The sequence below is a fragment of the Propithecus coquereli genome, unplaced genomic scaffold, assembly GCF_000956105.1.
Source record: "Propithecus coquereli isolate 6110/MARCELLA unplaced genomic scaffold, Pcoq_1.0 Scaffold176, whole genome shotgun sequence".
NCBI lineage: Eukaryota > Metazoa > Chordata > Mammalia > Primates > Indriidae > Propithecus > Propithecus coquereli.
In genome coordinates, this window is record NW_012142301.1 from 4,620,501 (window position 1) to 4,647,429 (window position 26,929).

The 26,929-nt window shown below is 34.7% G+C and overlaps 1 protein-coding gene across 3 annotated transcripts in view; it reads left to right on the forward strand.

Moving 5' to 3' along the window:
* The window catches only part of DACH1 (dachshund family transcription factor 1), a 419,915-nt gene extending 409,136 nt beyond the window's left edge, over positions 1-10,779 (forward strand). For 2 of the 3 annotated variants that reach the window (XM_012642160.1, XM_012642161.1), the window contains one exon: positions 8,050-10,779. In XM_012642160.1, coding sequence (XP_012497614.1) covers positions 8,050-8,087 — 38 coding nt within the window. In that variant the 3' untranslated portion in view covers positions 8,088-10,779. The remainder of the gene's footprint in view (positions 1-8,049) is intronic. The other variant, XM_012642159.1, reaches the window with a different exon arrangement.
* The last annotated feature ends 16,150 nt before the right edge of the window (positions 10,780-26,929 follow it).

Genomic DNA, 26,929 nt, shown 5'->3' on the forward strand with positions numbered 1-26,929 from the left:
TTACTATTGGAAAAAAAAGGAAGAAGTACCTCATCTCCAGCAAGGTATACAGTGGCCAGGTGACTGTGAAGGGGCCACCCTACACAGATTGTAGGGGACGAAGTATTTACCGCTGCCTTAACTCTTTGGGGTAAAGCGTAGTATAAAATGACAGAGATCATTTTCATATCAGAAAGGGACATATAAACAGTTTCTTATTGTTTCTAAATAAAACCTTACTTTTCTTATGGGAGCTCATTCAGATGCTGAATGATGGTTTCACGAAGTGTGGTCACGACAGTGTCTGCACCGCAATCTGTGGAATGCTTGTGAAAGGCACCAGCCGCCGTCACGAAGCCACGCAGGCTGGGACCCGCACGCCAGCGAGCGCCCCAGGGTGCTCTGATGCGCTTTCACATGGGACGGCCGCCGACACAGTCGTCAACAGTTTTATTGTTACGATCCCAATAAGACTAGCACGAATTTATGTAATAATCCCAGAATAATTTAAAAAATTGAAATATTGTGGGAATTACCAAAATGTGACACAGAGACATGAAGTGAGCACTCGCTTGATGCAGGGTTGCCAGAAACCTTCAATTTGTAAAAAATGCAACATCTGCAAAACACAATCAAATGAAGCACAGTAAAATAAGGTGTACTTTGTCAACTTGTATATTACAGCTTTAGGTAATCTCTTGTTCTCAGAATGTATTTTAAACTAGCCTGCATTCTCTCATGCACTTATTTGAAGAGAACTGAAAAATATATAAAAGAAATTCTTGATTATAATTTTTTTGTCTTCATTATTAGCCACAATCTAGAACTTCACTTCCTACTAGCCTTATAATAAAATATATTATCTATTCTGATTTCAAGTGAGTGGGGCCATGTTGGTTTAGCAGGTAATTCATTACCTACTGCTGATCCTAGTATATTTGGATTGTACAAAGTACCTTAGTTGTTGTGTTTTCCTGAACACAGTCTATGCCCATTCTCTAAACCAGCACCAGGTGCTAATGCATAAAGCATACAAAAGAGATGTGAGGTTTAATCCTCTCTTACCTTGACCCAAGTGTGTGGGTTTCAGGTTCCCCAGCTATAACCTTGAATTTAAAAAAAATATAAAATCTGTTGCAACTTTCTCAGGTTTTACTTTTTGGTTATATTTGAACATAACCTTGACTATGTTAGTATCCAAATTTCTGAAAATCACTTGTATTGTTATTATCCACATTGCATAAGAAGAAATATTTACTTAGTGTCCTCTTACAAATGGGCCTCAGCTGAACATCAATCTCTTTTAAAATATTTCTCATATTAAATGTAGACTTTGTGTCTCTACTTCTTTGCTTTAGCAGTAGCAAAATGTTCTTACTCTAAATAAAAAATTAATTTAAGAAAGCAAGAAACAACATTTTCTTTAATTAGCTTCTTCCTTTGGGGGTTTTGGAAGAGGGGTTATGACTTGACAAAGATCCTTCCCATCTGTTCCTGTTTGTTTGCTTTTATTTTGACTTCCTTTCGTTGTCTTATCTAGTATCACACGAATCATTAATATTTGTTTTCATCGCTTGTTTTGGTTTTCTTTACTCCACATGATTAAGACATTATGTTGAGAGAGATTCAGGGTTACTATATTTTACATTAATTCAGATTCTTTAAGTAAATATTAAACTTTCTAGATATATGATCTTTCATGTTTTCCCTCTACAATGTTAGTATTTTCCTCATCTCTGGGATAGTAAGGCATGTGCACATACAAGTGTTCTGTGAAAGCAGCAAACATCATTAGATTATAGGTGTCTGGATATAAGTTTTGAACAAATAGATGACATTTTTGATAAAGCTAATTCCTAACAGGAAATGCAATTCATTAAACCCTTTGTGCAAAAGACATGTTATAAATCCTTGTGGATATTTGTGAGGGAGTTCTATTCAAAACTAGGATATATATCTATTTCCATATTATGTGATATTTTTCACTAGCATTCTCCTTTGTTAATGATTTTGTATGATTTTCACACAGTGAATGAATTGCATTTTTGGTGTCACTCAATTAAGCAATTTGAAATTGTTCCAATTTATATATCATCTTCTAATATAAAATCTTGTTATATAATGTGATTGGTGTCGAACAAACTTCACTAGTTTTTTTTTTTTTTTTTCATTTCAGGGTATTATGAGAAACTTCACTAGTTTTTAAAATAAATGATCAAACTATTCAATACTCTAGTTTTTATATAAATAAAAGCTAAATTTAGTGTTTGTCTATATGTATTAAACATTACCAATAATTACATATAATAATACAGACAAAAAATTAAACTTAATAAATGAACACAAGACTAAAAATTTTGTGACAGAATCGTTATTTCTCTCTCCTCAACTACAGCAAACAAACAACACATAGAATCTATATACTCATTAGGTGTCATTTGATCATTTCAACTTTAGTAGTAAAACCTGAAACCCATTTTTACAAAGAATTAAAAATTGTTTTCAATTTATTGTCCGTGTATCTAAATCTGCATAATAGTAAACAGCATGCAAAAATTCACACCTGCAATAAACTATTCAGTGATCTACATACTTTCTTACACACCAAATTATAGCTGTAAGCATCAAATCACAATGAACTTTGAAACTATTAGGAATTTGTAATTTAAATAGTTTTGTTCAACCCCTACTCCCAAATGCTTTTAATTAGAACAGATTTTTTAATTAAGTACTCCCATGCACAAAGTAGAGCTTGATGATTTTCCTGTCATATCAGCCTCCCATACAAAAGCAAACAATCATTGTGTTAAAGGAAGGTCTTTTCTCTGAAACAAGGCTGTAGCAATTCTAGTTGTGCTTTCAAATTGTTCAGGTGAGGCTCTGCAGACTAAAAGGAAGCCCTTGCCCCTAAGAAGACAGCAAAGAACAGATCGAGGAGGCAATGAGACTAATGGTACTGAGTGTATAGGAGTCAATCCCACAACAGGGTGTCGGAGACATCATATTTCCTCCAGTGACAGTCCAGTTGCTTATTAGAGGAAAAGTGATATAGTGGAATGGACATGAAATTTGGATTCACATAAATATCAAATCACTGCACTTCCATTTGCTAGCTCTGTGAAAACATATGACACTTAACCTCTTTGAGCCTTAATAGCCTTATTTGTATAAGGCACTAAGAATATCTATTTTGTTGATTTGTTGGGAAGTTGATACTTAAAATATATATAGCACCTAGAACACAGTAGGTTCTCAGAAAATGTTAGCTTTAATGATAATAATCATCATTGCCATTATTGCCAATATACTTGGTTTAAAGTTAAGCTTTTATCCATTTACTATATCAAGGAATAATTGTTTGGTAAGCCTGGCTCAGCCTCAGGAGCAAACAGGAAATGTATTTTTTCATTGGCCAACATATGAAGATAAAGAAAAAAAAAAAAAGAAACAATGTAGGAAATGGAGGGTAGCTGTGAGATTATCTAGTTAGGGGGTAAGTATGAAGTACAAAGGGCAACTCTTAAAGCAAAATATATGAATAAGCGCTCTGAGTTTCCAAATACAAACAGCAGATCTCTGAATAACACGGGCCTCAGCTATGGAAACACTCTGGGGATTCCAAAAATCTCTTTTCTGCAGCTTGTTTTTTGCAGAGCTTTCTCCGTGGCCTCCTGGCTTCTCTTGCTGTTTGAAGAGGAGAGAGTATTGGAATCATTATTATGTAGTATAAAAACATGGTGCAATTTGGATTATGGACCCATATATCCTTCCTAGCACCTTTGCAATTCGCCTTTCATTCAGGTAGTTTGTTATCGGAAGCCTGAGATAGAACTACAACCCCATAATTCAGAGGCCTGCTGTTAGCTGTCTGGGTATGTCCATATGTGGCTATTTACTGTGGGTTGCAGGGCCAGTATAACTTCTCTGTAACAATATAAAAAATTAGTTTAAACTTGCATTCCTACAAACTTTTAATTATCTACAAGTATGTTTCAATAAAGATGACAGAATTAAAAGATAGAATTGCATTTAAAGTAAGGAGCCATACATGAAGGGAGAGAGACAGTTACTCTTCAACGGTCTATCTATGCCAGGTGTATTTCTGCCTCCAGTTGATTCTAAAGCAGAGAATCTCTGATGTCTAATAATTTTTAATCATAGAGCAATACCATACTGTGGCAGGTGGGATCTATTTTATAGCTGACATCATTAATGCTTGATGCATTTATCCACCTGTTAGGAGCATTAGTCAAAATTTAATAGGAGACATATTTATTACAAGTGGAATTAAAATAGATCAGATATTGAGCACAGAAATATAAGGTATATATATTTTTATACATGTATTTTATGTATGACCCATGGTAAAGATGCTTACAAAGTAATTATTACTGGTATATTTTAAAAATCAGTAGAATTTTATTTAAAAATTTAATTTTAGACAGACTTTAAAATTTCTAACATGCTAATAATTTTTATTACATAGACATATTAATTAATTAATTCCCTTCTTCAAAAGTTTAACTTTTGAGGCCACATTAAAACTTTTAATGCAAGCATCACGATGAAGCATTCTCATTCTAATACTGGCAGAAAGAGAGCAATGGTTGCTGTTTCCATGGGCCTCACCATGTATGTGGTAGGCTCACCTTATGTAACTTCAAAGAAAGCTAAGTGCTATGGGTTTAATTTTTAGGGTGCGTGTATTGGGGAATAAATAGTGGAGCTCTGTTTAGAGAAGCCAGTAGGAGAGAACAGAAGAACACGTGGGGAGGGAGAGGGCACTTGTCTTGTAGGATTCTAGAAGGAAGGACAGACATGAATATTCCAGCACTATACAGGGCTTGGTGTGCTGTAGAGGAGGAGAGGGTCACTCATCAAAAGGAGAGTGGTTAAAAAATAAGATCGGAGTGGAAAAAAACACAGTACCAATTTATGTATCACCTTGTAGATTGTGGTGAATAATTTGACTAGTAACGTAAATGTGAACCTTTTAAAATAATTATTCATGGTTAATGGATTATTTGTATATATCCATTCTTTGCTCCTAGATTCTTTCCACCTATGTACTGTAAACATCACCAAAGATTAGAAATCTATTTTTAATACTTGCTTTTCTTCAATGTACAGAGATTTAACAGATCCATAGTGAGCACTGAAATGTTAATTTTGAGTAAATTATTACTTTTTCACACAGTTTGTAAATGACCTAAATTAATGGAATTTGAATTTAAGAGAAGCTGAGAAGGTCTCTCTACCTTCTGCCTAATCATAGGAAGTATTATGTATTTTTTAAAATTCGAAATGGGAATGGTCATCTCGATAGACCAGAGTACATGATACAAAAAATGAAATAAATTGAAAAGAGAGCTAAGTAGGGATGAATAAATTAAGAGATTAAGAATTAGAAACCTTTGGTAAAAGTATCATCACTCTACTCTTTGGTTATTTCTATATTCTCTATTACTAGATTTTTTTTTTTAAATTGCTTTATGTAGTAGAAATTATTAGAATCAAAGTTATCATTAAAAAGTTCCAATTTTTAGCCAGGTGGTAGTAAGTATGTAACAGGCTGAAAATTTTAGTTTGTTTATTTTTATAATATTAAGTTTATTGGGCTTATTTAGTAAGTGAATAATTGAAGCTTCTGCTAAGATGAAACCACAAAAATTATATATTAGTACACTCATGCAATGTAAGTAAAAAGACATAGTTTTGTCCCACTGGTGAGTGTAATCAAGCTAAGCAAGCAGAAGAAATCAGACCAAATTCCATGCAAAAACAATAAATATTTCAAAATATGTTGATATGGTACTGCCATATTCTTACTCAGAAAGATATTTTATGCAAATTATATGGCTTTGATATTGCTGTTTGATTAGGGCTTGATTTACGAGATTCCTATCTTTATTTAATATCACAATGGTTACTGCTAAGCTATAGTAATATTTAGTATCAATGAGAGACTATAGTTGGGTACCAAAGAAGGGAAAACACCTTTAGACTAAATATCTAGGGGGATTATTCAGCACAGTTGGTGCATGTCTTTAAGTCATTGTCCAAAATTGGAGTTCGGTTGGATTAATAATATATTTTCATTGATTAATCTTACACCTTCTACCCAAAGGTGTGTGCTGTTATAGGGGAGCAGATCTTCACTGTGCTTATTATATGTTTCAACTATTAAGAATAACCCTGATACACGATTGCAGAACTGGAAAACAAAAAAAATATTTAGAAGCTTTCAAGTCATTGTTAATCTTATCATTAACGTTGAACTAGATTAAATTTTAGAGAAGCAACTAATATTGGACACAACTTATTAGAAGTTAGCCAGTCTGAGACTAATCTCATGGACGTTCCTGACTTTGTTGAGGAAAAATGGTGGATTTGGGATATTAATGATACAATAATTTAGATATATATATTATTCAATATCTACTTTGTGCAAACCGCATGAAACCTATCTCCGATTTATTCAATTATTTAATACATTTAGTAACATACAGTAGTCCCTCTTATCCACAGTTTCACTTTCTGTAGTTTCAGTTACCCACGGTTAACTGTGGTTAGAAATATTACAGTATTTCGAGAAAGAGAAATTACATTCACATAACTTTTATTATAGTATATTGTTATAATGATTCTATTTTATTATATTAGTTATTATTTTTCATCTCTTACTGTGCCTAATTTATAAATTAAAATTTATCATAGGTATGTATGTGTAAGGAAGAAACATATATATCGGGCTTGGTGCTATCTGGGGTTTCAGGCATCCACTGGGTGTCTTGGAACATGTCCCCCACAAATAAGGGGGGACTACTGTATACTAAGTGCTTGGGATATATCAATGAGCAAAACAAAGAGAGTTTTCTGTCATCCTGGGAGTAGTATTATAACCCTATAAATGAGGTTAAGATAAAACATGATATAGGACTATAGAATTTGGGCACACCTATATTTCTATGAAGTATAATAAAAATAATTTAATGTTGGTGCTTTTAAGTTCCTTACTAATTACTATATCTACTATAGATTGTGTAAATGCACTTAATTAGCTTAATGGTGAATATGAGGTCTGCAACTATTTAGACTACCTTTTGTATTTCCTGAATCTAATGTAAGTTATTTATGTTTCCTTTTTTTTGAATTCTTCAATTTACCAGTTTGCAAATATTTGTGTGGCAATATACATTTTTCAAAGTTTGAAAAACTTCCCTTTTGTCATTGTTCTACCTTCTACTGTAGGTCTTAAAATTTGAAATTTAGACATACTTCACACAAATATATCCAAAGTTTAGCCCACTTAAAAAAGCAGACAGTTTGGAGGGTAATATATTAGAAGAATAGGTTTATGTTTTGTTTTGGGTTTTTAGTTTTCCATTTCTTATTTTTGGTTCATTCAAATGAATTTATTCAATGTGTCCAAGATTTGCTTTCCTTTTCTTTTCCACATAGCTGTGTGTTTCTTCCTTGGTAAAAGTTAAGTAATATACACTATTTATAACTTAACATTTAATTGTTAGCTTAATCTCACTTCAAGGGGTAAAGGCTATAGTTCATTGATAGTGATGAAATAACCTAGGTGGCTTTCATATAAATAGCAACAAATGTGCACAATAGATACATTACATGGTATATTTAACAACACTGCTAAAGAGTAAAGATGGGAGTTCAGTCTTTCCTCATGAAGATACACCTGAATGCATTCAGAGACAATTTGGTTCTGCAAGCTTGGAGGAAGTAATTGTTATTCAACAGAAATCAACTAGCTTTGCATATCAGTAAAATACACACACATATTCTTATCTATTTTGTGAGTGCTCTGGAACTGATAGCAAAATAGCAAAATATATATTTATGAGAACTAGAAATGTTGTATTCTTTTCAATCACATAAACTCAAGGTAATTATGAAATTAACTCTGAGAATATGTGAAAAATGTTACTTCCTAAGCAAGTAAAGATAGAATAAAATCACGAATTTTATATCAGGCTGCATAGTTTTTATATCCACATTTGTACCCCAAATGCCATGTCATTAACTATTTTTATTGTTCATTTCTAGATGGAAGACTGTATTTGAAAACTACTGTCATGTACTGAATCTTCCCTGTTGAAGAAATCCATGTTATAGTAAAGAACTTTGCAGTCAGACATTCGTCATGCAAAAGTTTGGAAAAAATAAAGTCCTTTTGAAGGGAACTTCCTCAATTTTGCGTATTAATGTTCTTTGAAAGTTTAAGTATTCTACAGAAAAAAAAACAAAAAACAAAACATTTTATCCATTGATTTTTCACCTGTGGTCCATACCAGAGACCTGAGAATGTTTGTAAATGTACAAGTATCAAACTTCTTACAGTTAATAACTGCAACTTGCTGCTGGACACTTGTATACGGAGTTAAAGGCAGGTCTAAATGAGACCTAGCTTTTCTTTTTTTTTTTTTAATGGAATGAACCATTTTCCTCTTCTGAAAATTCTGTATCTGAGCACATCAAGAGACTCTTGTAGCAGTGGTTACCCAGACTTACAGAATTATGTCCTCCAGAAACCAGCAAGAACACTTGGCAATGAACTTGTAGGGGGCATAGAGAATTCTGAAAAGAATAAAGAGTAATATTCTGTTTCATTCAATTTTAAACTCTCTAATTGTGAGATTTCTCCTGAAGATTTTTTTCACATACTTTCCAAAAGACCAACAAATGGATGTTGACAACAACCCAATGAAATAACATTTTGCATATCTGAAAAGAAGCATTGAATATAAGCCAAACGGTCTCACTGAAGGTCTTTTTTTTCTTGAAAATAAAAATATATATATATAAATGTAACATGTTTTCATTCCAAACTGGTAGTGGTATATAGAATTAAAGATAATAATGTTGCTTCTTATTCAAGCTGTTGGTCATATGTACAGTATATAAACATAAAACACACAAGGAAGGTATTATGTATGCAGTAGTATACTAGAATTTAGGAAAACGAAAATTTTAGAAAATATGTTTTGTCACCCTGTTTGGTCAGAAAGATGTCTTTCTGGTTTTAACGCATGCAGGCATGTAAATATTTGTCTGGAGTCACAGTATTAATGAATGAGATCTTAAGCATCTGGTGACATCAGAACTCTGTGTCAGCCACTTTTTATTTGTATATTGAACTCTAGTTAGTGCCCCGAACAGCACTATTGATAATGGATTGTGGCTAAACAGTAAATCAAAACACCAGAAATATTTTTATATGTTAATGTCATATTATGTTAATGTTGCTGAAAAACAAAACCTAACCCTTGATGTACCAGTCCAATACCATGTAGCGCTGAGTGAAAAATAAAGTTAAAATGTGTTGTGCTTCCCACCCTGGACAGAGGGAAGGGTGGCTACGTGTTATTTTCACTGTCTTTTTGAAAGTTACAGTATGTGTTTTCACTTTTGTGCAGAAAACTGGAAGTAAAGCTGCAAACAGTGCTTATTATACACTAAAGTTACCTTCTCTTTGTTTTTACATGTCTGGAGTTAACACCTTTAAAGACTGATATGAAACAGTACAGTCACTGTACATTTTATGATTTTTTTCTGTCATCTTAAAATTTTATGATCGTAACATTATTTATTACCATAAAACAGCAAAATCTTAAATGTCTAAGAAAACTAGCTTAAAATACTTAAAGATAGTTCTGATTGGGTATTAATTATTTGGTTAAAAAAATAACATTATAGATACTCTGGCACTAAGTTTCTATTCCTTTTAGGTCTTCCTTGCAATACTGGAACATAATTCTTTTGTGTAGCTCGCTACTAACCAGCTAAGTCCATTTTTAATACAAAAAGGTTAAATGTACAGTTCTTATTTTAGCTTGCTTTAAAAGGGAGCAATATTTTTTATTTAAAGTATCGTTAGTAAATGCTTTGTAGAAACTTGGTTTTCTAAGTATAGTTCTTCCACAACCATCTTTTGTTGTTTGAGCACAGGAGATTCTATTCCTAGTTATGTGTATTTTTTCCCCTCTATGCAGTCTTTAAAGGATTACAACACTTAAAATTGGATGGACTTGTGGCAAGCTTTTGAATCATGCATTTTTTGAAAGATTTTTTAAAAAGCCTACAACTTACATATGTAGTAGAATCAGCCATTGCTCTGCTCCTGGCATAGAGTCACCTGTTAAGTGGGTTAAATAGTTTTAAAATACATACTTTCAAGACTTTTGAGAATGCTTTAGTGTTTGGTTTGACATAAAAAGAAATTTTAGCAAGTATTAAAGGAAAAAGCTATCAGCTGTATGTTAAGAGAGACTCTTACTAACATGTTGTAAATATTACAATTCACGAAATGTTATTGTTAAGTCTATAACTTAATTTTTCCCCTTTTTTTAGTTATACAGGTTGGTTTGGAAATTTGTGTTTTGGCATAAACAAGTAAAATTGTGCCCATTTTATGGTTTCCATGCTTTTGTAATCCTAAAAATATTAATGTCTAGTTGTTCTATATTATAACCACATTTGCGCTCTATGCAAGCCCTTGGAACAGAACATACTCATCTTCATGTAGGACCTATAAAAATTGTCTATTTTTATCTATATATTTAAAGTTTTCTAAAAATGATAAAAGGTTATTACGAATTTTGTTGTACAAAATCTGTACAAAAATCTGTTTTTACATCATAATGCAAGAATTGGAAATTTTTCTATGGTAGCCTAGTTATTTGAGCCTGGTTTCAATGTGAGAACCACGTTTACTGTTATTGTATTTAATTTTCTTTTTCTTTTCAACAATCTCCTAATAAAACTGTCTGAAATCTCCCTGTGACTTTATTTATAGTTCGTCTTTATTAAATTTTGTGAAATGCATGGCATCGAAGGAATATTTACTTTCTAATGGGAGGCATCTAAAAACAACATAAGTCAGCTCTTTGCAATGCAAAGGGAACAATGCTCAATGATTTTATTTAACATGCAACTGCTTCTATCTCTAATATGAATTACTGTGGTGAAAAACATCATAAAAGCACACTCTGTAGTTATTGTTTAACAAGCAGATTTTCCATATTTTGTTTCTTGCCAGCTAAGCAAACTGCCCACATATACATGATTTATTTATGTACATTTCTCAGTTTATGAAGCTGTTATTTGTACCTTTTTCCTTTATATTCTTATATTCCCATGATTCTTATTTTGCAAAGCTTTGTGCTGAATAATGTAAAGTAGACATGTTGATGGAACAAAATATATTATTCCCATATCTAAAAGAGTGTAGATATGTAACTCAGTGTTTTATTTTCGATCTCTATCATTGGAAAAAAATGCCTTTAGAAACTTCGAAATTACAATATTCTTTAATAATATATAAACATTTTAATCAATCAAAAGTGCAGCATTTGAAGAAATATTGGGTTGCTTTCTCTGTGACTATTCTAAACATTCCCAAGAGAATGAAAAATGGATTTCCTTTCTGTCTAAAGGAATTATTTTAATGAATTCTTGAAATAGTATATTAACAAATTCATGATTTTTTCCTAATAAAACCTAAAATGTTTATTTGACTATTACAAATACATTTTTGTCTTCTGTCATCACATGTTTATGTCAGTAAGACTTGTACTAGAACATCATACAGTCTCCAGATGTTAGCAGAAGTCAGTGATAATTTAGGTTTCCCCCATGCGTTTTCATTGGGACTAGCAAATTTACAATCTGCACAAAAGCCATGTATTACTAGAGGACAATATCTTATAAATATAAGTTATATAAATTGCATTTTTAAAATACAGAAAATAGAGATGTTAATAGAATCAAAACATTACTGTAAATTGCATTGTAAAAATATCACTTCCTCGTATGCAGCTTGGTGCTAACATTTCTCTTTAATATGTACAAATGATATATAAAAGCTGAACTGATCCTCATTTATTCATTTAAGCAGATTCATGAATAAAGCCTCTCTTCTGCACAAAGCATTGCGCTAGATGTTGTAATGACTGAAGTTGAAAACATAGTTGTTGTCCCAGAGGAGCTTATAATTTTATTGAAATAGGGAATCTTACCCCCAGGAAGAGAATAAGTGTATAATATTTAATCTTTATCACTTAGCATCTATATATCTATAGGATAAGTAAGGGCTTAAAATGACTCAAACAGCATAAATTCCTAAATGCCAACTGAGTGATTTAGGTAATGAGTGACATTTGTAGTAGCAGCATCATTTACATTTAGAAATTAATGAGATGAAGATTTTGAGTTCAACAATTGGATCAGTTAGGAGTCCTCTGATTGGATGTAACAAAAACAAATTTCTGCAAGGTTAAAGAGCAAAAGAAATTGGTTATAAAGACAGAGGGGTAACATGGAATCCCCAAAACAGGAATGCACCCAGCTCCCAGGGACCAAAGACCCTTTTCTAAGCTTCACCTTTCTCCTACTCTCAGTGACTAGGCTTCTTTTTCCTTTCATTGCAGACACGCTTGCTTCTCTTGTTCATTTCTTGACTCCTCTATTATTTAGGAACATAAGACCCAGCCCTCAGAAGTGAACAAATCATTCTCTCTCTCTTGTCCTAAGTCAGATTCCCTGAGAGTTCTGATTGCCTCAGGTCAGAGCACATGCCAGTAAGTTAAGGCGACAGTACATTAGATGAGTTTAGGGAATTTTAGAAACTATTGTGTCTAATTAAATTGGAATCTCTGGGGTTGAGGCTAGGGCATCAGGATTTTTAAGTTCTTCAGGTGATTCTAACGAGGAGCTAACGTCCGCTGTCTGGGAGGATGGCAAGTATCACATTACAGAAAACAATTAGTGGGGCTTCCGCTATGGGGCAGGGAGAGATAGCTGGGGTGCATTAGGGGACATAGTAAGCTGTGCAGACACTACAAAAGCCAACTAATAGTTCTGTAAAATCAATTAAATATTTTTGAAAAGTCAATTTTAACATTGTGAACTTAATTCTCAACTGAATATGAATTTACAATAGGAGTGTAATGATTTTTTTTTTCTAAATAAAATTATTGATAAATCTGACCCCAGTAGCAACGTCCCAGGGAGGTAAAAATTCTACCTCTGTCCTTATTGACATTTCCTCCTTCTCAATGTCCTAAACGTGTTTCTCAGTTCATACCATTTGGGCACAGCCCTTGGTTTTTTTATGCCTGGGATCCAGTTTCAGAGGAGCATCCCTAAGCTGTCTTCTAAGAGAGCTTCAAGGTTTGCAGAAGCAAAAATTATCGTCTTCTGTGGTTCTCAATGCAGATAGAGTAAATATTTCAGACAATTATAATAATGGGAAGTATAAAGTCAGGGGAAGGGAGGAATGCTTTTACACTCTTCTCATACTGGTAAAATGCCTGTCCATATAAGTAGACTGTGATACGTTTTACAAATATAATGTAATACATAACTGTGACCACTAACAGTGCTGTATTAATACTCAAAAAAAAAAAATACATACTCAAAAACACTATAGATAAATCAAAACGGAATTCGATGCTATAGTGAGGTTGGCTTCCGGATAAACAGTATTATAAATAGATTTGGTAATTGATCCAGAGCTGTTAGCCACTTTGCTAGTAGTTTCCAATACCCTCTCAGGTATTTTGGCTGCTCTTTCATCAATGCTAATTGCGTGACAAACTTTGTCTATTGCATTAGCAAGAGAGGAAGATAGGTTGGTTGAGCTGTCTGTGAAACTGTGCATTGCTACTTTTTATTTATTGTGTGTACTCACTTTCAACAATATATTTCAAGAAGATATTTTAAAAAATAAGTAAGGATGTAAATGGTAACTAGTTATTAAAAGTTATTAATTTAAAAAATCCCATTGTTGGTATCTACCACAAGTGTGGAAGCTGGGAGAAGACGTTGAAATCAGTCAGCCTTTTTCCTATAAACTCATCCTGTTACACTTATAAAGAAAAAGGGGCCAGGCCCAGTGGCTCGTGTCTGTAATCCTAGCACTTTGGGAGGCCCACGTGGGAGGATTGCTTGAGGCCAGGAGTTCAAGACCAGCCTGAGTGACATTATAAGATCGATCCTGTTTCTACAAAAAGTGGAAAAATTAGCCAGGCACAGTGGTATGCACCTGTAGTCCCAGCCACCTGGGAGGCTGAGGCAGAAGTATCTCCTGAGCCCAGGAGTTTGGGGTTGCAGTGAGCTATGAAGAGGCCACTGCACTCTGGCATAGGTAACAGAGTGAGACCCTGTGTCAAAAAAGGGGGGTTCCATTGAGTTGGATCTTTCAGATAACTCTATCTGGTTATCATGTGCCCAGATTCATTTATACTGAACGGTTAGTGGCTCCCTTCATTAATACGTTTTGATGGTTTTTAATACATACTTTAGGTATTCTTCCCTCTCACAGAGAGCTCTTGTAAGACAACAGGTACACATCAGGGCCAAAACAATAGTGGGCAAGGGATCTTGGGACATGGAATTCTCTGCAGTATAAAACAGAACAGGGCAAAAGCAGAGAACATGATCAAACAGCAAATGGGTAAATGACTGAATAGCACTATGTATTTTCAAGGAGAAGGGTAAGGGAGGGGGAGAAAATTCTTAATTGACTAACATAAAAGATAATTTAGCTTCTGGATTCAACAGCTATTTAAAGCTGACTATCTGTGAATTTGCTGACGCCTGTGCTGCCCCCATCCCCCGCCCCAATCCCTGCGGAATTGTTCCCCTCTGGTTGCCTGGACACAGCCAAATGTACCTCAATCTCGACTGGTCACCTAGCACTCTCCATTTATGTGCTGAGTATTCAGTATTAGACCCCACTACCTTCTGTTAATTTTTGCATCTGTGCCACGTGTTTCCATAGCAAACACCCAGGCATTCTTATTCTGACAAACACTGGGAATGTTGAAACATTCCCCCTAATACAGCAAACTGTCTCTGTACATTTGTCAGAGCAGTAAACCAGATATACCTTCCAACCATGAAAAATTCAAGCATGAGAAGACACTAGTTCTCTGTGTCTGTTAACCTCTAGGTTCTCTGAGTGGCCCCACTGAGGTCTCTTCCTTAAACTTTACAAGAAAGACTATCCATCTCATCTTATGGATGTTTGAAGGAACTTGGACCCAAAGGGACCCACAGTTCTCACCAAAAACCATCTTCTGACCTCCGATTCTTTACCCTACATCTTAACCTTGCTTTACAATCTGGAGGTGGATGGACAGTCAAGGTCACAAAATTAGTTTCCAGATACCTATTTACAAGTTCTGTGTGCTGATCTTGCATCCTGCCTTGGGATGTGGTATCCATTTTATTAATTTATTTATTAAATTTTAAAAATACTTTTAAAATGTTTGAGATAATTCTAGATTACAGGCAGTTGTAACAAATAACACAGAGACGTCCCATGAACGCTTCACTCATTTCCCCCTTTAAAATTTTGCATAAAAATAGGATAGCACCCCAACCAGGAAATTTATACTGTTACTATCTACCAACCTTATTCAGATACCACCTGTTTTACATGCACTCAGTTGTGTGTGTGTGTGTGTGTGGTTAGTTCTATACAGTTTTATCACATGTGAGATTCATACGACCATCACCACAGTCAAGATACAGAACAGTTTCATCACAAGGATCCCGAATGTTGTATTTTTATAACCACAACCACCAACCTCTCTCTCTACCTCCTTGAACACTGGCTAATGGCTAATCTGTTTCCATCTCCATAATTAATCTTTGTAAGAATGTTATATAAATGGATTCACACAATATGAAACTTTGATATTGCTTTTTTTTACACAGTATAATAATCTCTTGAAATCCACACAATTATTGCACTTATCGGTTGTTAATTCCTTTTTATTGCTGAATACTATTCCATGGCATGGACGTACCACATTCTGTTTGACTGTTTACCTGTTGAAGGACATTTGGGTTGTTTCCAGTCTCTGGTTATTATGAATAATGTTGCTGGGTACATTCCTGTACATCTTTTCTTTGTCAATATGAGTTTTCAATTCTTTGCTCTCACAAGAGCACAATTGCAGTGTCATGTGGTAATCACATGTTTAGTTTTTAAAGAAACCGTCATACTCTTTTCCAGAGTGGTTGTACTGTTTCACATTTCCATTAACAATGCATGAGTCATCCAGGGAAAACAGAAGCTCAGTCTCTCTCTCTCTCTCTCTGCCAACACAGGGGAGGGGGGAAAGGGAATCTCACGTCATCTCTTCCTGCTTACTTGATGCCAGGTGGATGCTCAATTTCGCCCTGTGCCCCAGTGACAAGACTGGAGTGTGCTATGAATCTAAGCAGTGGCTGGCCCTACCTTGCACTGCCTCATTAAGTCTTATTGCTACCAGCGTGTGCAGGTGGAGTCTCAGTTCACTACAGCCAGTAGAGCAAAGGAAGATTGGCTTGCCCCAGCTATTGACAGTACGATCAGATCTTACCTCTTGCTTCTGCAGATAGGGTGGTGGTGTTGCAGGTGGTGGAAGATCAACTTTTCACTTGCCCCTCTAGGCCCTTGTGAAATGTGGAATGTGAAGTGGCTTGGGGGACTAGTTTTTCCTTTGGTGTTTGACTGGAGTTGTGTGGGTATGGCCAAAAAGGTTTTCTGTTTTGTTATCCCACTATTTAGCTGGTCCTTTGGATAGAGGAAAAGACTTGGAGAACTTTATGTTTGGGTTTCTTTGTGCTTCTGGCTTGGAGACTTCTGCAAGGCTTTGTCTGAGATATAGGGGAGACAATAAGGAAACTCAAATAACTCACCTCAGCATCATTCCTCGAGGCTGGAGGCCCATAGGTGGCCCCTCATTCTTTCTACCTTTCAGAGACTCTCTCTATACTTGTTTGTTGTCTTTTGTCTACAATTTTATTTGTAAGAGAAAGGATCTGGAAGAAACAGGGTTATTCCCTTGGCCAGAGATAGAAACAAGACGTGACTTTGCAGGGTTGTGTGTGTGTGGTTTTTTTTTTTTTTATCTCATTTTATTTAATTTTGTTTTGTTTTGTTTTATTATCATCATATCAGAGGGCAGAACTTTAACAAATGGGATCAAATGGTACTATTACTTGCTGAGAAAACCATTTAAAGCAAACAATCAGAGATCTACATAGAATCTGCAAGACATCCACATATTTGTTATTCTAAAACACACATTTATATAATAGCAGCATTTTGCAGAGTAGGTTGAGTATGATCTTGTAGTTAATGTGCAGGCATGTTGTTACTGTGAGCTATTTCAAAGCCACAGAAAATGTGAAAGACTCATATCCTTTATCTAGGACCACCAATTGTTAATATTTTGCCCCATGTTTTCCCCTCTCCTTCTCCTCCCCATCTCTCTGTCTGTTAGAATTTGTAAAGACCCATGTATTATTCTTCTAAAAAATATATTTGGTGCATTATAATGCATCAACATTTTTTTATGTTAAAATACCACAAATTTGGGCAGCAGGAGCCCCTTCATGTTGGATCTTATGTCCTTTCAACACATCTCCATTGATTCAGGAGCACTTACTTGCTTTGAGGGTCAACCATATGTATCAGGATCACCCGCTCCTTTAACTGCTTGAGAACTGAAAACAGCTATTTCTCTAAAGAGCCTTTACTTTGGAACTACAGCAGAAACTAACTGATATAATTTCATATTACATATAGCTGCTTTTTAAAATTCAGACTAAAGATCTGTTACAAGAGGATTCATCCAATTTACATTTATTTCTACCATCTTAATTATTTCTATTTATTCTAATTTTTCAGTTTCTTTTTATCATTTTTTGTATTTATTTATTTATTTATTTAATTTCAGCATATTACAGGGTTACAAATGTTTAGGTTACATATATGGCATTTGCCCCACCCCAGTCAGAGCTTCAAGCATGTCCATCCCCCAGATGGTGCACACCAAACCCGTTATGTGTGAATATACCCATCCCCCCTCCTCCTTCCCATCTGCCCAACAGCTGTTGAATGTTATTACTATGTGTGCACTTAAGTATTGACCAGTTAATAACAATTTGATAATGAGTACATATGGTGCTTGTTTTTGCATTCTTGTGATACTTTATTTAGTAGAATGGGCTCCAGCTTTATCCAGGAAAATACAAGAGGTGCTAGATCACCACTGTATTTTGTGGCTGAGTAGAACTCCATGGTATACATATACCACATTTTATTAATCCGCTCATGTATTGATGGGCACGTGGGTTGTTTCCACATCTTTGCAATTGTGAATTGTGCTGCTATAAACATTCAAATGCAGATGTCTTTATTACAGAATGTCTTTTTTTTTTCTTTGGGTAAATACCCATTAGTAGCATTGCTGGATCCCACTTAAGTAGTTCTACTTTCAGTTCTTTGAGGTATTTCCGTATTACTTTCCATACAGGTTGTACTAGTTTGCAGTCCCACCAGCAGTGTTTGAGTGTTCTTATCTCTCCGCATCCATGCCAACATTTATTGTTTTGGGACTTTTTGATAAAGGCCATTCTCACTGGAGATAAGTGATATCTCATTGTGGTTTTGATTTGCATTTCCCTGATGATTAAAGATGTTGAGCATTTTTTCGTATGTTTGTTAGCATTAGTCTATCTTCTTTTGAAAAGTTTCTGTTCATGTCCTTTGCCCACTTTTTGATAGGGTTGTTTGATATTTTTCTTGCTGATTTTCCTAAGTTCTATATAGATTCTAGTTATATAGAATCCCTTTCTTGGCTGTGTAACATGCGAGTATTTTCTCCCATTCTGTGGGTTGTCTGTTTGCTCTCATAATAGTTTCCTTGGCTGTGCAGAAGCTTTTTAATTTGATCAGGTCCCATTTAGTTACTTTTGTTGTTGCTGTGATTGCCTTTGTGAATGGATTTTAAAAATTCCAGTGATGTGCTGTCCACAAGAGACTCACTATAGATTTAAAGACACATATAAGCTAAAAGTGAAAGGATAAAAAGACATTTGATGCAAACAGAAACTGAAAGAAAGCAGGAGTCACTACATTTACATGAAACAAAATAGATTTTAAGCCTAAAAATGTCATTAGAGACAAAAAAGATCATTAATGATAAATGGGTTAATTTAATAGGAAGGTGTAACAATTATAAACATATGGAAACCCAACAACAGAATCCCTCAATATGTAAAATAAATGTAGAGAGACCTGAAGATGGAAAATGACAGCAATACAATAATAATAGGGACCTGGAATTACTAATAAGAGCAATCAGATAAGAAAAAAAAATAAAAAGCATCCAAATTGGGAAGGAAGAAGCAAAATTACCCCTACGTGCAGATGACATGTTCCTATATGTAAAGAAACCCTAAAAACTACATTAAAAACCAGTTAGAGTAAATTAATTAGGTAAAGTAGTGTAGGATAAAAAGTTAACATACAAAATCAGTTGCATCGTTACACTAATGACAATGTACCTGAAAAAAGAAGTTAAGAAAACAATACCATTTTTGTTAGCATCTAAAGGACTAAAGTACTTAGGAATAAATTTAACCAAGGATGTGAAATATCTACCCTGAAAACTATAAAACTTTGATAAAAGAAATTGAAGAAGAAACAAATAAGTGGAAAGATATACTGTACATGGATTGGAAGAATTAATTAATTGATTAATGTTAAAATGTCTATACTACCCAAATTGATATACAGATTCAATGCAATTGTATTACTCTGTTTGTGATGTTCAAACAAAATATCTGAAATTGGATATTTCATAAAGATCAGAAATTTATTTTCTCACCACACTAGAAGCTGGGAAGCCTAAGACCAAGGTGCCAGCTGTTTCCATGTCTGGGAAGAGCCACTGTCTGTTTCCAAGATAGCACTTTCTTGATGCATCCTCAAATGGTATACGGGGGCACAAAGAGGCAAAATGTGTCCTCATTGACAGAAGAAAGTCCCAGGCAGATCTCTGAAGCTTCTTTCCTAAGAGCACTAATCCTATCCACAAGAGTGAAGCTCTCATGACTTAATCACTTCTTCAAAGACTCTCCCAAGCAGGATTAAGTTTCAACATGAATTTTGGAGAGACACAAACATTCAAACCATAGCAGTAATCCCTACCGTAATTTCAATGGCAATTTTTACAGAAAAACAGATTCTAAAACTTATGTGGAACCACAAAAGACCTTCGATAGTGAAATCAATCTTGAGATAGAAAAACAGAGTTGGAGACATCACACTTCCTGATTTCAAATTATATTACAAAGCTATAGAAATCAAAACAGTGTGGTACAGGCATAAAATAGACATATAGGACAATGGAACAGAATAGAGAGCCCAGAAATATACTCAAGCATATATGGTAAAGTAATTTTCAACAAGCCTACCCAAAAGACACAATGTGAAAGATAGTTTATTCAATAAATGGTATTGGGAAAGCTAGAAATATACATACAAAAGAATGAAACTTACCTTGCACCACACACAAAAATTGACTCAAAATGAATTACAGATCTAAACATAAGCCCTAAAACTCTAACACTGTCAGAAGAAAACATAAAGGAAAAACTCCTCTTTATAGGCCTTGAGAATGATTTTTTGGGCATCACACAAATAGTTCACATAACAAAAACAAAAATAAACTAGTTGGACTACATCGAACTAAAAACCTCTGCACAGCCAGGAAACAATCAATAAAATGAAAAGGAAGCCTATGGATTGGGATAAAATTTTTGCAAACCATATATCTGATAAAGGGTTAATTTTCAAAATATAAAAGGAACACAACTCAATAGCAAAAATACCCAAATAGCCTAATTAAAAAATGTGAAACGGAGCTAAATAGACATTTTTTTCACAGAAGACATAAAAATGGCAAAAAGGTATATGAAAAGGTGTTCAACATCACTAATCATCAGTTGCACGCAAATAAAAACCACAGTGAGATACCGTCTTACACCTGTTTGGATGGCTATTATTCAAAAGACAAGTGAGAAGAATTGGTGAGGACATGGAGAAAGGTAAGCCTTTGCACATTGTTGATGGGAATGTAAATTGGTACAGCCATTGTGAAAAACAGTATGTAGAATCCTCAAAAAATTAAAAATAGAACTACCATATGATCCAGCAACCTCACTTTTAGGTATATTTCCCATGTTTTTTCAACATTATTTACAATAACTGAGATATGGAAACAACCTAAATGTCCACCAATGAGTGAATGGATAAAGAAGTTGTGGTGTACATATACAATGGGATATTATTCAGCCTTAAAAATGGAGAAAATCTTGCTATTTGTGACAACACAGATGAATCTCAAGGACATTATAGTAGGTGACATAGGTCAGATGCAGAAAGACACATACTGTGTGATCTCACTTATATGTCAGAATCTAAAAATATCAAAGTCATAGAAACAGAGAGTAGAATGGTTGTTCCAGGGACTGCGGGTGGGAACTGGTGTCAAGAGGTAAAAAATTTCAGTTATGCAAGATAAATATATTCTGGAGATCTAATGCACAACAATGTGGGTATAGTTAACAATATTGTACTGTATACTTGACATTTGCTAAGAGAGTAGATTTTAGGTGTTCTCACCACTACAACAACAAGAAAAGGTAGTTATCTGAGGTAATGGCTATGTTGATTTCCTTGATTGTGGTGAATATTTCACAATCTATGCATATAACAAATCATGAAGTGTACACCTTAAATGTACACAATTTTAATTGTCAATTATACTTTAGTAAATTTGGGGGAAAAAGATGAAGAATATGAGGACAAGGAAAAAGAAGGAGAAAGAAGAGGAGAAAGGGGAAAGAAAAGGAAAGAGGAGAAGAGTAGCATGGAAGGAGGGGGAGAAGAGGTTAATTTATGTATTTAATATAATTAACTAAAATAGAAAGTATAGGAGGGAAGATATAAGACAACTAATAACAGCAAAGTTATGGCGAGAGTTTTTGATGGCTTGGAATGAGGGAAGAAAAAAAGGCAGCTGCAGTTTAGGAGCAATATTAGGGCCCAGTGCATGTACTCAAACTGTTTTAATTGTTTTTGGCTATTGAGGTATTGATATTTTTGTGCAGAAACTATAGTTATGTCTATTATCCAGTGAGCTAAACTTTATTAGAATTAGACATATTTGAAAGTTTATGCACATGATTGAAAGATAATCAAACAGAGGTACTAGTAAAACTTCAAATATTTCCATCCCTGTCTCTACAGTTAAATCGTGCATAAATATCAGCAGACATTATACTTGAATTTCTAATGACAGTGAGTTCCTAAAGAGAGTCATAGCCTTTCCTAACAAAGTATAGGAAAGCTTAAAAGCTTTGGAGGACATTGAATCTTGTCAAAGTATATTCCAGACTTGTTGGCACAGTATGCAACCTATTTTCACATTGTATTTTACAGGATGCTTAATTTAAATCTGATTGATTTTTTAGCTCTTCCAATTCGTACATCGCCCAACGAGTAGTCATATTTGTAGATGAGTCTGCACTAAATACATTGTTATCTTGGCTTTTGAACAAACATAGATCGATATTAGGAAACATATCTGTTGAAAGTGTGTTCACTATTGTTCAGTTGTTATTTTGAATACTGACTTTAGAACTTCTTCCCTCCATTTTTGTGCTCAGAACAAAAGCCAAATGACTGTTGGAACTTTCTTGATATACTCTAAAATGATAACCACTCTTTGTATATGAAGAAGGTAGAGTATGAGAAAGTTTTTACAAGAACATTTCTAGTGATATTTGGTAAAACATGTAACTATTTAATTTTAAAAAAATCTTGTTTTCTTTAAGAACATGAAATGTTTTTGTTAGATTAGAACCTGTAATGTAAGTGCTTAATTTTAGCCAATTTTATGGTTAATTTAATTAGGGAAACTTAGGTACAATCATAAGCCGATTTGTAAGACAAAGAAACACTTTATATAACTGTAGCCATCACATGAATTAAAAATATCCCAGAAACAATCCCAGTACACTGACTGTAAGGAAATCAGTCAGGCTGCAGCAACTTCAGTGCTTAAAATACTTAGTTGAGCCTTAAGGATAATTTTTGTTAAAACATAGTTTGCGGGTTCTTTTGGGCTAAAAAATCAGAGATACGCTTAGATTTCTTCAGCCAGTTGGCATTTCTTTCAAGTTTATATGGGAAATATGTCATAGGTTGGGTATTTTGAGAAATAGACTCCAAAACAAGTTTGCATGTAGTATATTTATTGGGATATGCTCTTTGGAACATTAATTATGAGAAAAACAGAGAAAATCGTAGTGAACAAATGAAATTGAAGTTCATATGTGTCATAAGAAAGGTCCGAGCTAATCCCATGGTAGCTGGAGTGGCTGCAGAGCTGTACCACACAAGGCGGGTCAGGCCCCACCCTCCTGCATGCAGCATTAAGTAAGTTGTGAGATGTGGGTTGTTTCCTGGAAGGGGACATGACCTTGGGGGAAGTGGCTTTCTTCAGCTGCAGGCAGAATTAGGCAGGTACTCAGATAAGAGATGCTAGCAACCTATAAGCAGAGCAGCCGGGGGAATGATTCTTGAAGGTGGGGTATGGTTGGCATGCCACAGCATCCATCGCAACAGGCAAAGTAGGAATGTTCTCCTTTGTGCAGCTCAGACTTGGAAACTGAAACACGGTTCAGAACATAGCATCTCTGTAGCAATAGGCATTAATGGGCTTTCTCATCATATACTTAGTGTTCTTTATTCTTCATATTCTGCTTTGTAGTATTTCAACTGAGTTCTGTCTCTGGTTTTATTGTTCCAGCTACTGCTATTACTAGTTAATTTATCTTTTTAATGATGACTTCTAAGCCTTCAGAGATACCACAACACTCTTTCAGTGGATCTCCCTGATAAAACTCTATTGGTTGTTTCTTGTCTCACATTCAAATACCCTAGGGTAGAGAATGTTATTAATATTATATTAGGCTATCACCATTCGAGATAAACTATGTCTCTTGGGCAAATCTCTTGTGCCAGGTCTCACTATAGGTTGGTCTATATAAATAACTATTAAATACCTTTGAGTCTGTGATGTGGCTGAATTAATGAGATCACAGAGCACGCAACATGGCGATCTGTTGTTCATCAGGAACTCCCAGAAAGAGGGCTTTGGACAAGTCAGGCAGTAATAATCTGCTCAATAGGGGTAAATTTAAACTGAAGATCATTACTTGGAATTCATAGTGGTGATCCCTCTCTAGATTTTTATCCCTGCAAATGTTTGATACAGTAGGGGCTTTCAAATTTCACTGTGTACCAACACATTCAAAGAAAATGGTTTAAAATGAATATGTCTGGAACAACTTCCAGAGATTCTGATTAAATTGGTTTGGAGTAGGAATCACTCTGGTTAGTTTCAGAAGAAAGAATTTTCAAAGAGGCAATCAGATGTTTACAAGGTTGTTGGCATGGTTGACATACCTGGCTCCAGGAGTAATTTCCAGGAATAATCCCTCGGATAACACCATGGAACTGGCCCATCACAGGAGTTTCTTCACCTGCCATGATTAGGAAGTTAGGGAATTAGGCGTCTCTGTCACGATACATGCCAGCACAATGGACAGCACACACCTTACCTGTTGGCCCTGAGAAACTATGAATAAGCCATGGAGACCTCTCCTAAAGTTGTCCCAGAAAAATCTGACCATATTCATAACCTTACCTGCTGCAGAAATAAGGGAAACTGCAGAAGCAGGGTCTCTGCTTCATGATAGTTCATCCCTTCTTGAAATCTCTCATGGATCTTCTCACAGAAGATAAATCCTGCAAGCAATCCAAGGTGAAATGAGTCTTAGAAAAGTTGTCTAACTTCTAGTCTGCATTAAGTAAGCGAATCTGAACTATCTGCCACATACCCCAAGTGAATCTGATGCAGATATCCATATAACACAAAGTAAGAAAACAAATTATCAGTTAGTAACTAATTGGATTGGTTAGTGGACTCTAATAAACAAGAAGAACAAACAATAGAAATCATGGTCTTTCTAAACATGTTCGGATTTTACTGTGTTATTAAATATACTCTACTCTAAAGTACATAAAGATATTACCTATGATTTTTATTTTTGGTTTGTAAGTTATTTGTAGGCTTTTACATAGACATAGCTATACCATTGAATGTTAGAATTTACCTCTCAACTTAAATATTAAAATTTAAAGTAATGGATTGTTTAAAGTGCTTTAAAATAGTGGGCTGGTTACTTAATAAAAAATATTTAATTCTGGCATATTATCCAGAATTTCTATTCAGTGCCAAGTTTCCTGCCTTGTTTCTAAGGCTGACAGAGCAGAGAGCAAAGAGACAAAAGGAGATAATGCTTTTAAAAATATTCCACTGTTCAGATCTGTCTTCTCTCCCTATTCCCAAAGTATTCCATCCAAGAAAGGTAATACTGAACTGAAATTCAGATACTTGTTTGCTGAAAGATTTTTTTGCACTTTAAATGATGTCTGATTTATAAATTATGCTTATTAAATATTTGTTCAAGTTTCAAAATAAATAAGCATGCCTACCAATTTTATATGAAAACAGAGACCTCCTTATCTTGGTCCAAGAGGCCTGTTATTTTAAACAAACTAAAACTGGAAATGGTTCCCAATTTTTCCTTAGGGTAGAACTTCATTGCAGCTTCATTTAAAGGATATGTCTTTGTGTTATCTGGATACTGAATAAAGAAAGCTGGCTAACCAATACTTCCCAAGAGTCCTCCTTAAACTGGATTTATGTTGGGAAAAATCCTAAAGATAGATCATTCTCTGAGATATAGTCATTCATTTTATTTTTTTTCCAAGGAGGGCAATTTTAGTGAATTCGAGTTAACTTTCCCATCTCCTCATGTAGAGAAGATTCAAGTCTTGTATGCCTTGTTTCTTTTGGCTTATTTTTTACCAGCTTTAATTCAGGTTTTTGTTGTGTATAAAGCTGTTCTCTGTTCCCGTTGCACATCACAGTTCACTGGATGATGGTTGCTCATTGTTGGGTGGTACAGGTAGATAGCGGCGAAGTCCCTTCTCCCAACCATCCAGAAGATCTCTTCCAGGACTTTGCCGTAGAGCATCATTCCATTCGCTTCACAGCCCCCTTTCATGCATGATTTGAAGATTTGTCATGATTTTGTGACAGATGGAAATGTAAAGAAATTCTATTAACTCTATTGAAGAAGATGTCCAAACTTTATCTCCAAACAAGAATTATTGGATATCTGGGGACTCTAGCAACGACAATTCATGATGCTTCCATTATTGTGACTGTGCCTATTAGTCTAGGATATCTGGGTATATCTTCATGATCTTAGCAGCATGATCATTATTATTTTTCTTTGAGAAGGCTGACATGATCATGTAAATATCTCTACTTATTTCCACCTGGGAGAGTTATAGCGGCTGAATCCAAAGTGACCTCACTAAATGGTGAAGGAAAACAGGACTTATACCATTTTAGAGATCATGTATTATATGTAAATTAGTACATTATTTGAAATTAGATTATTATGGAATAAAATTCATGCTGTGATCTAGAGAATAAGCACTTAGAAATAACACAAAGAGGGTAAATTCAATCTCTTAGGTAGCTAAGAAGTTTGCTTAACCTGATAAAGAAAATCTATTACACATCTTTAATAAACCTTAAGAAAAATCATATCAAAGGAAAATGCTAAAACTTCCTCTTTAAGTCAGCTAATATGCAAAGATGTTCTCTATCACTCTCTGTCTTTCCCCCTCACCATATGTATATATATGACTGATAAGATATAGGAGATTACACACAAACACACACACACACACACACACACACACACACACTATTGGTTTTGTTTCTGTTTCTCTGGACAGCCGTAATATATCAACAGACTTCCGGGATGTGATTGCCATCCTTGAATTGATGGGAGACCTTGCAAGATGATGCACACGGGTTAGATTTGAATCCTTGGAACGGAAGGTGGTTATCCTTACTGATGGGACTTACTCTGTACCAGGTTTTGTGAGTAAAGCAGAAGTGAAAGCTGTTGTTTACCCTCCCCAAAAGAT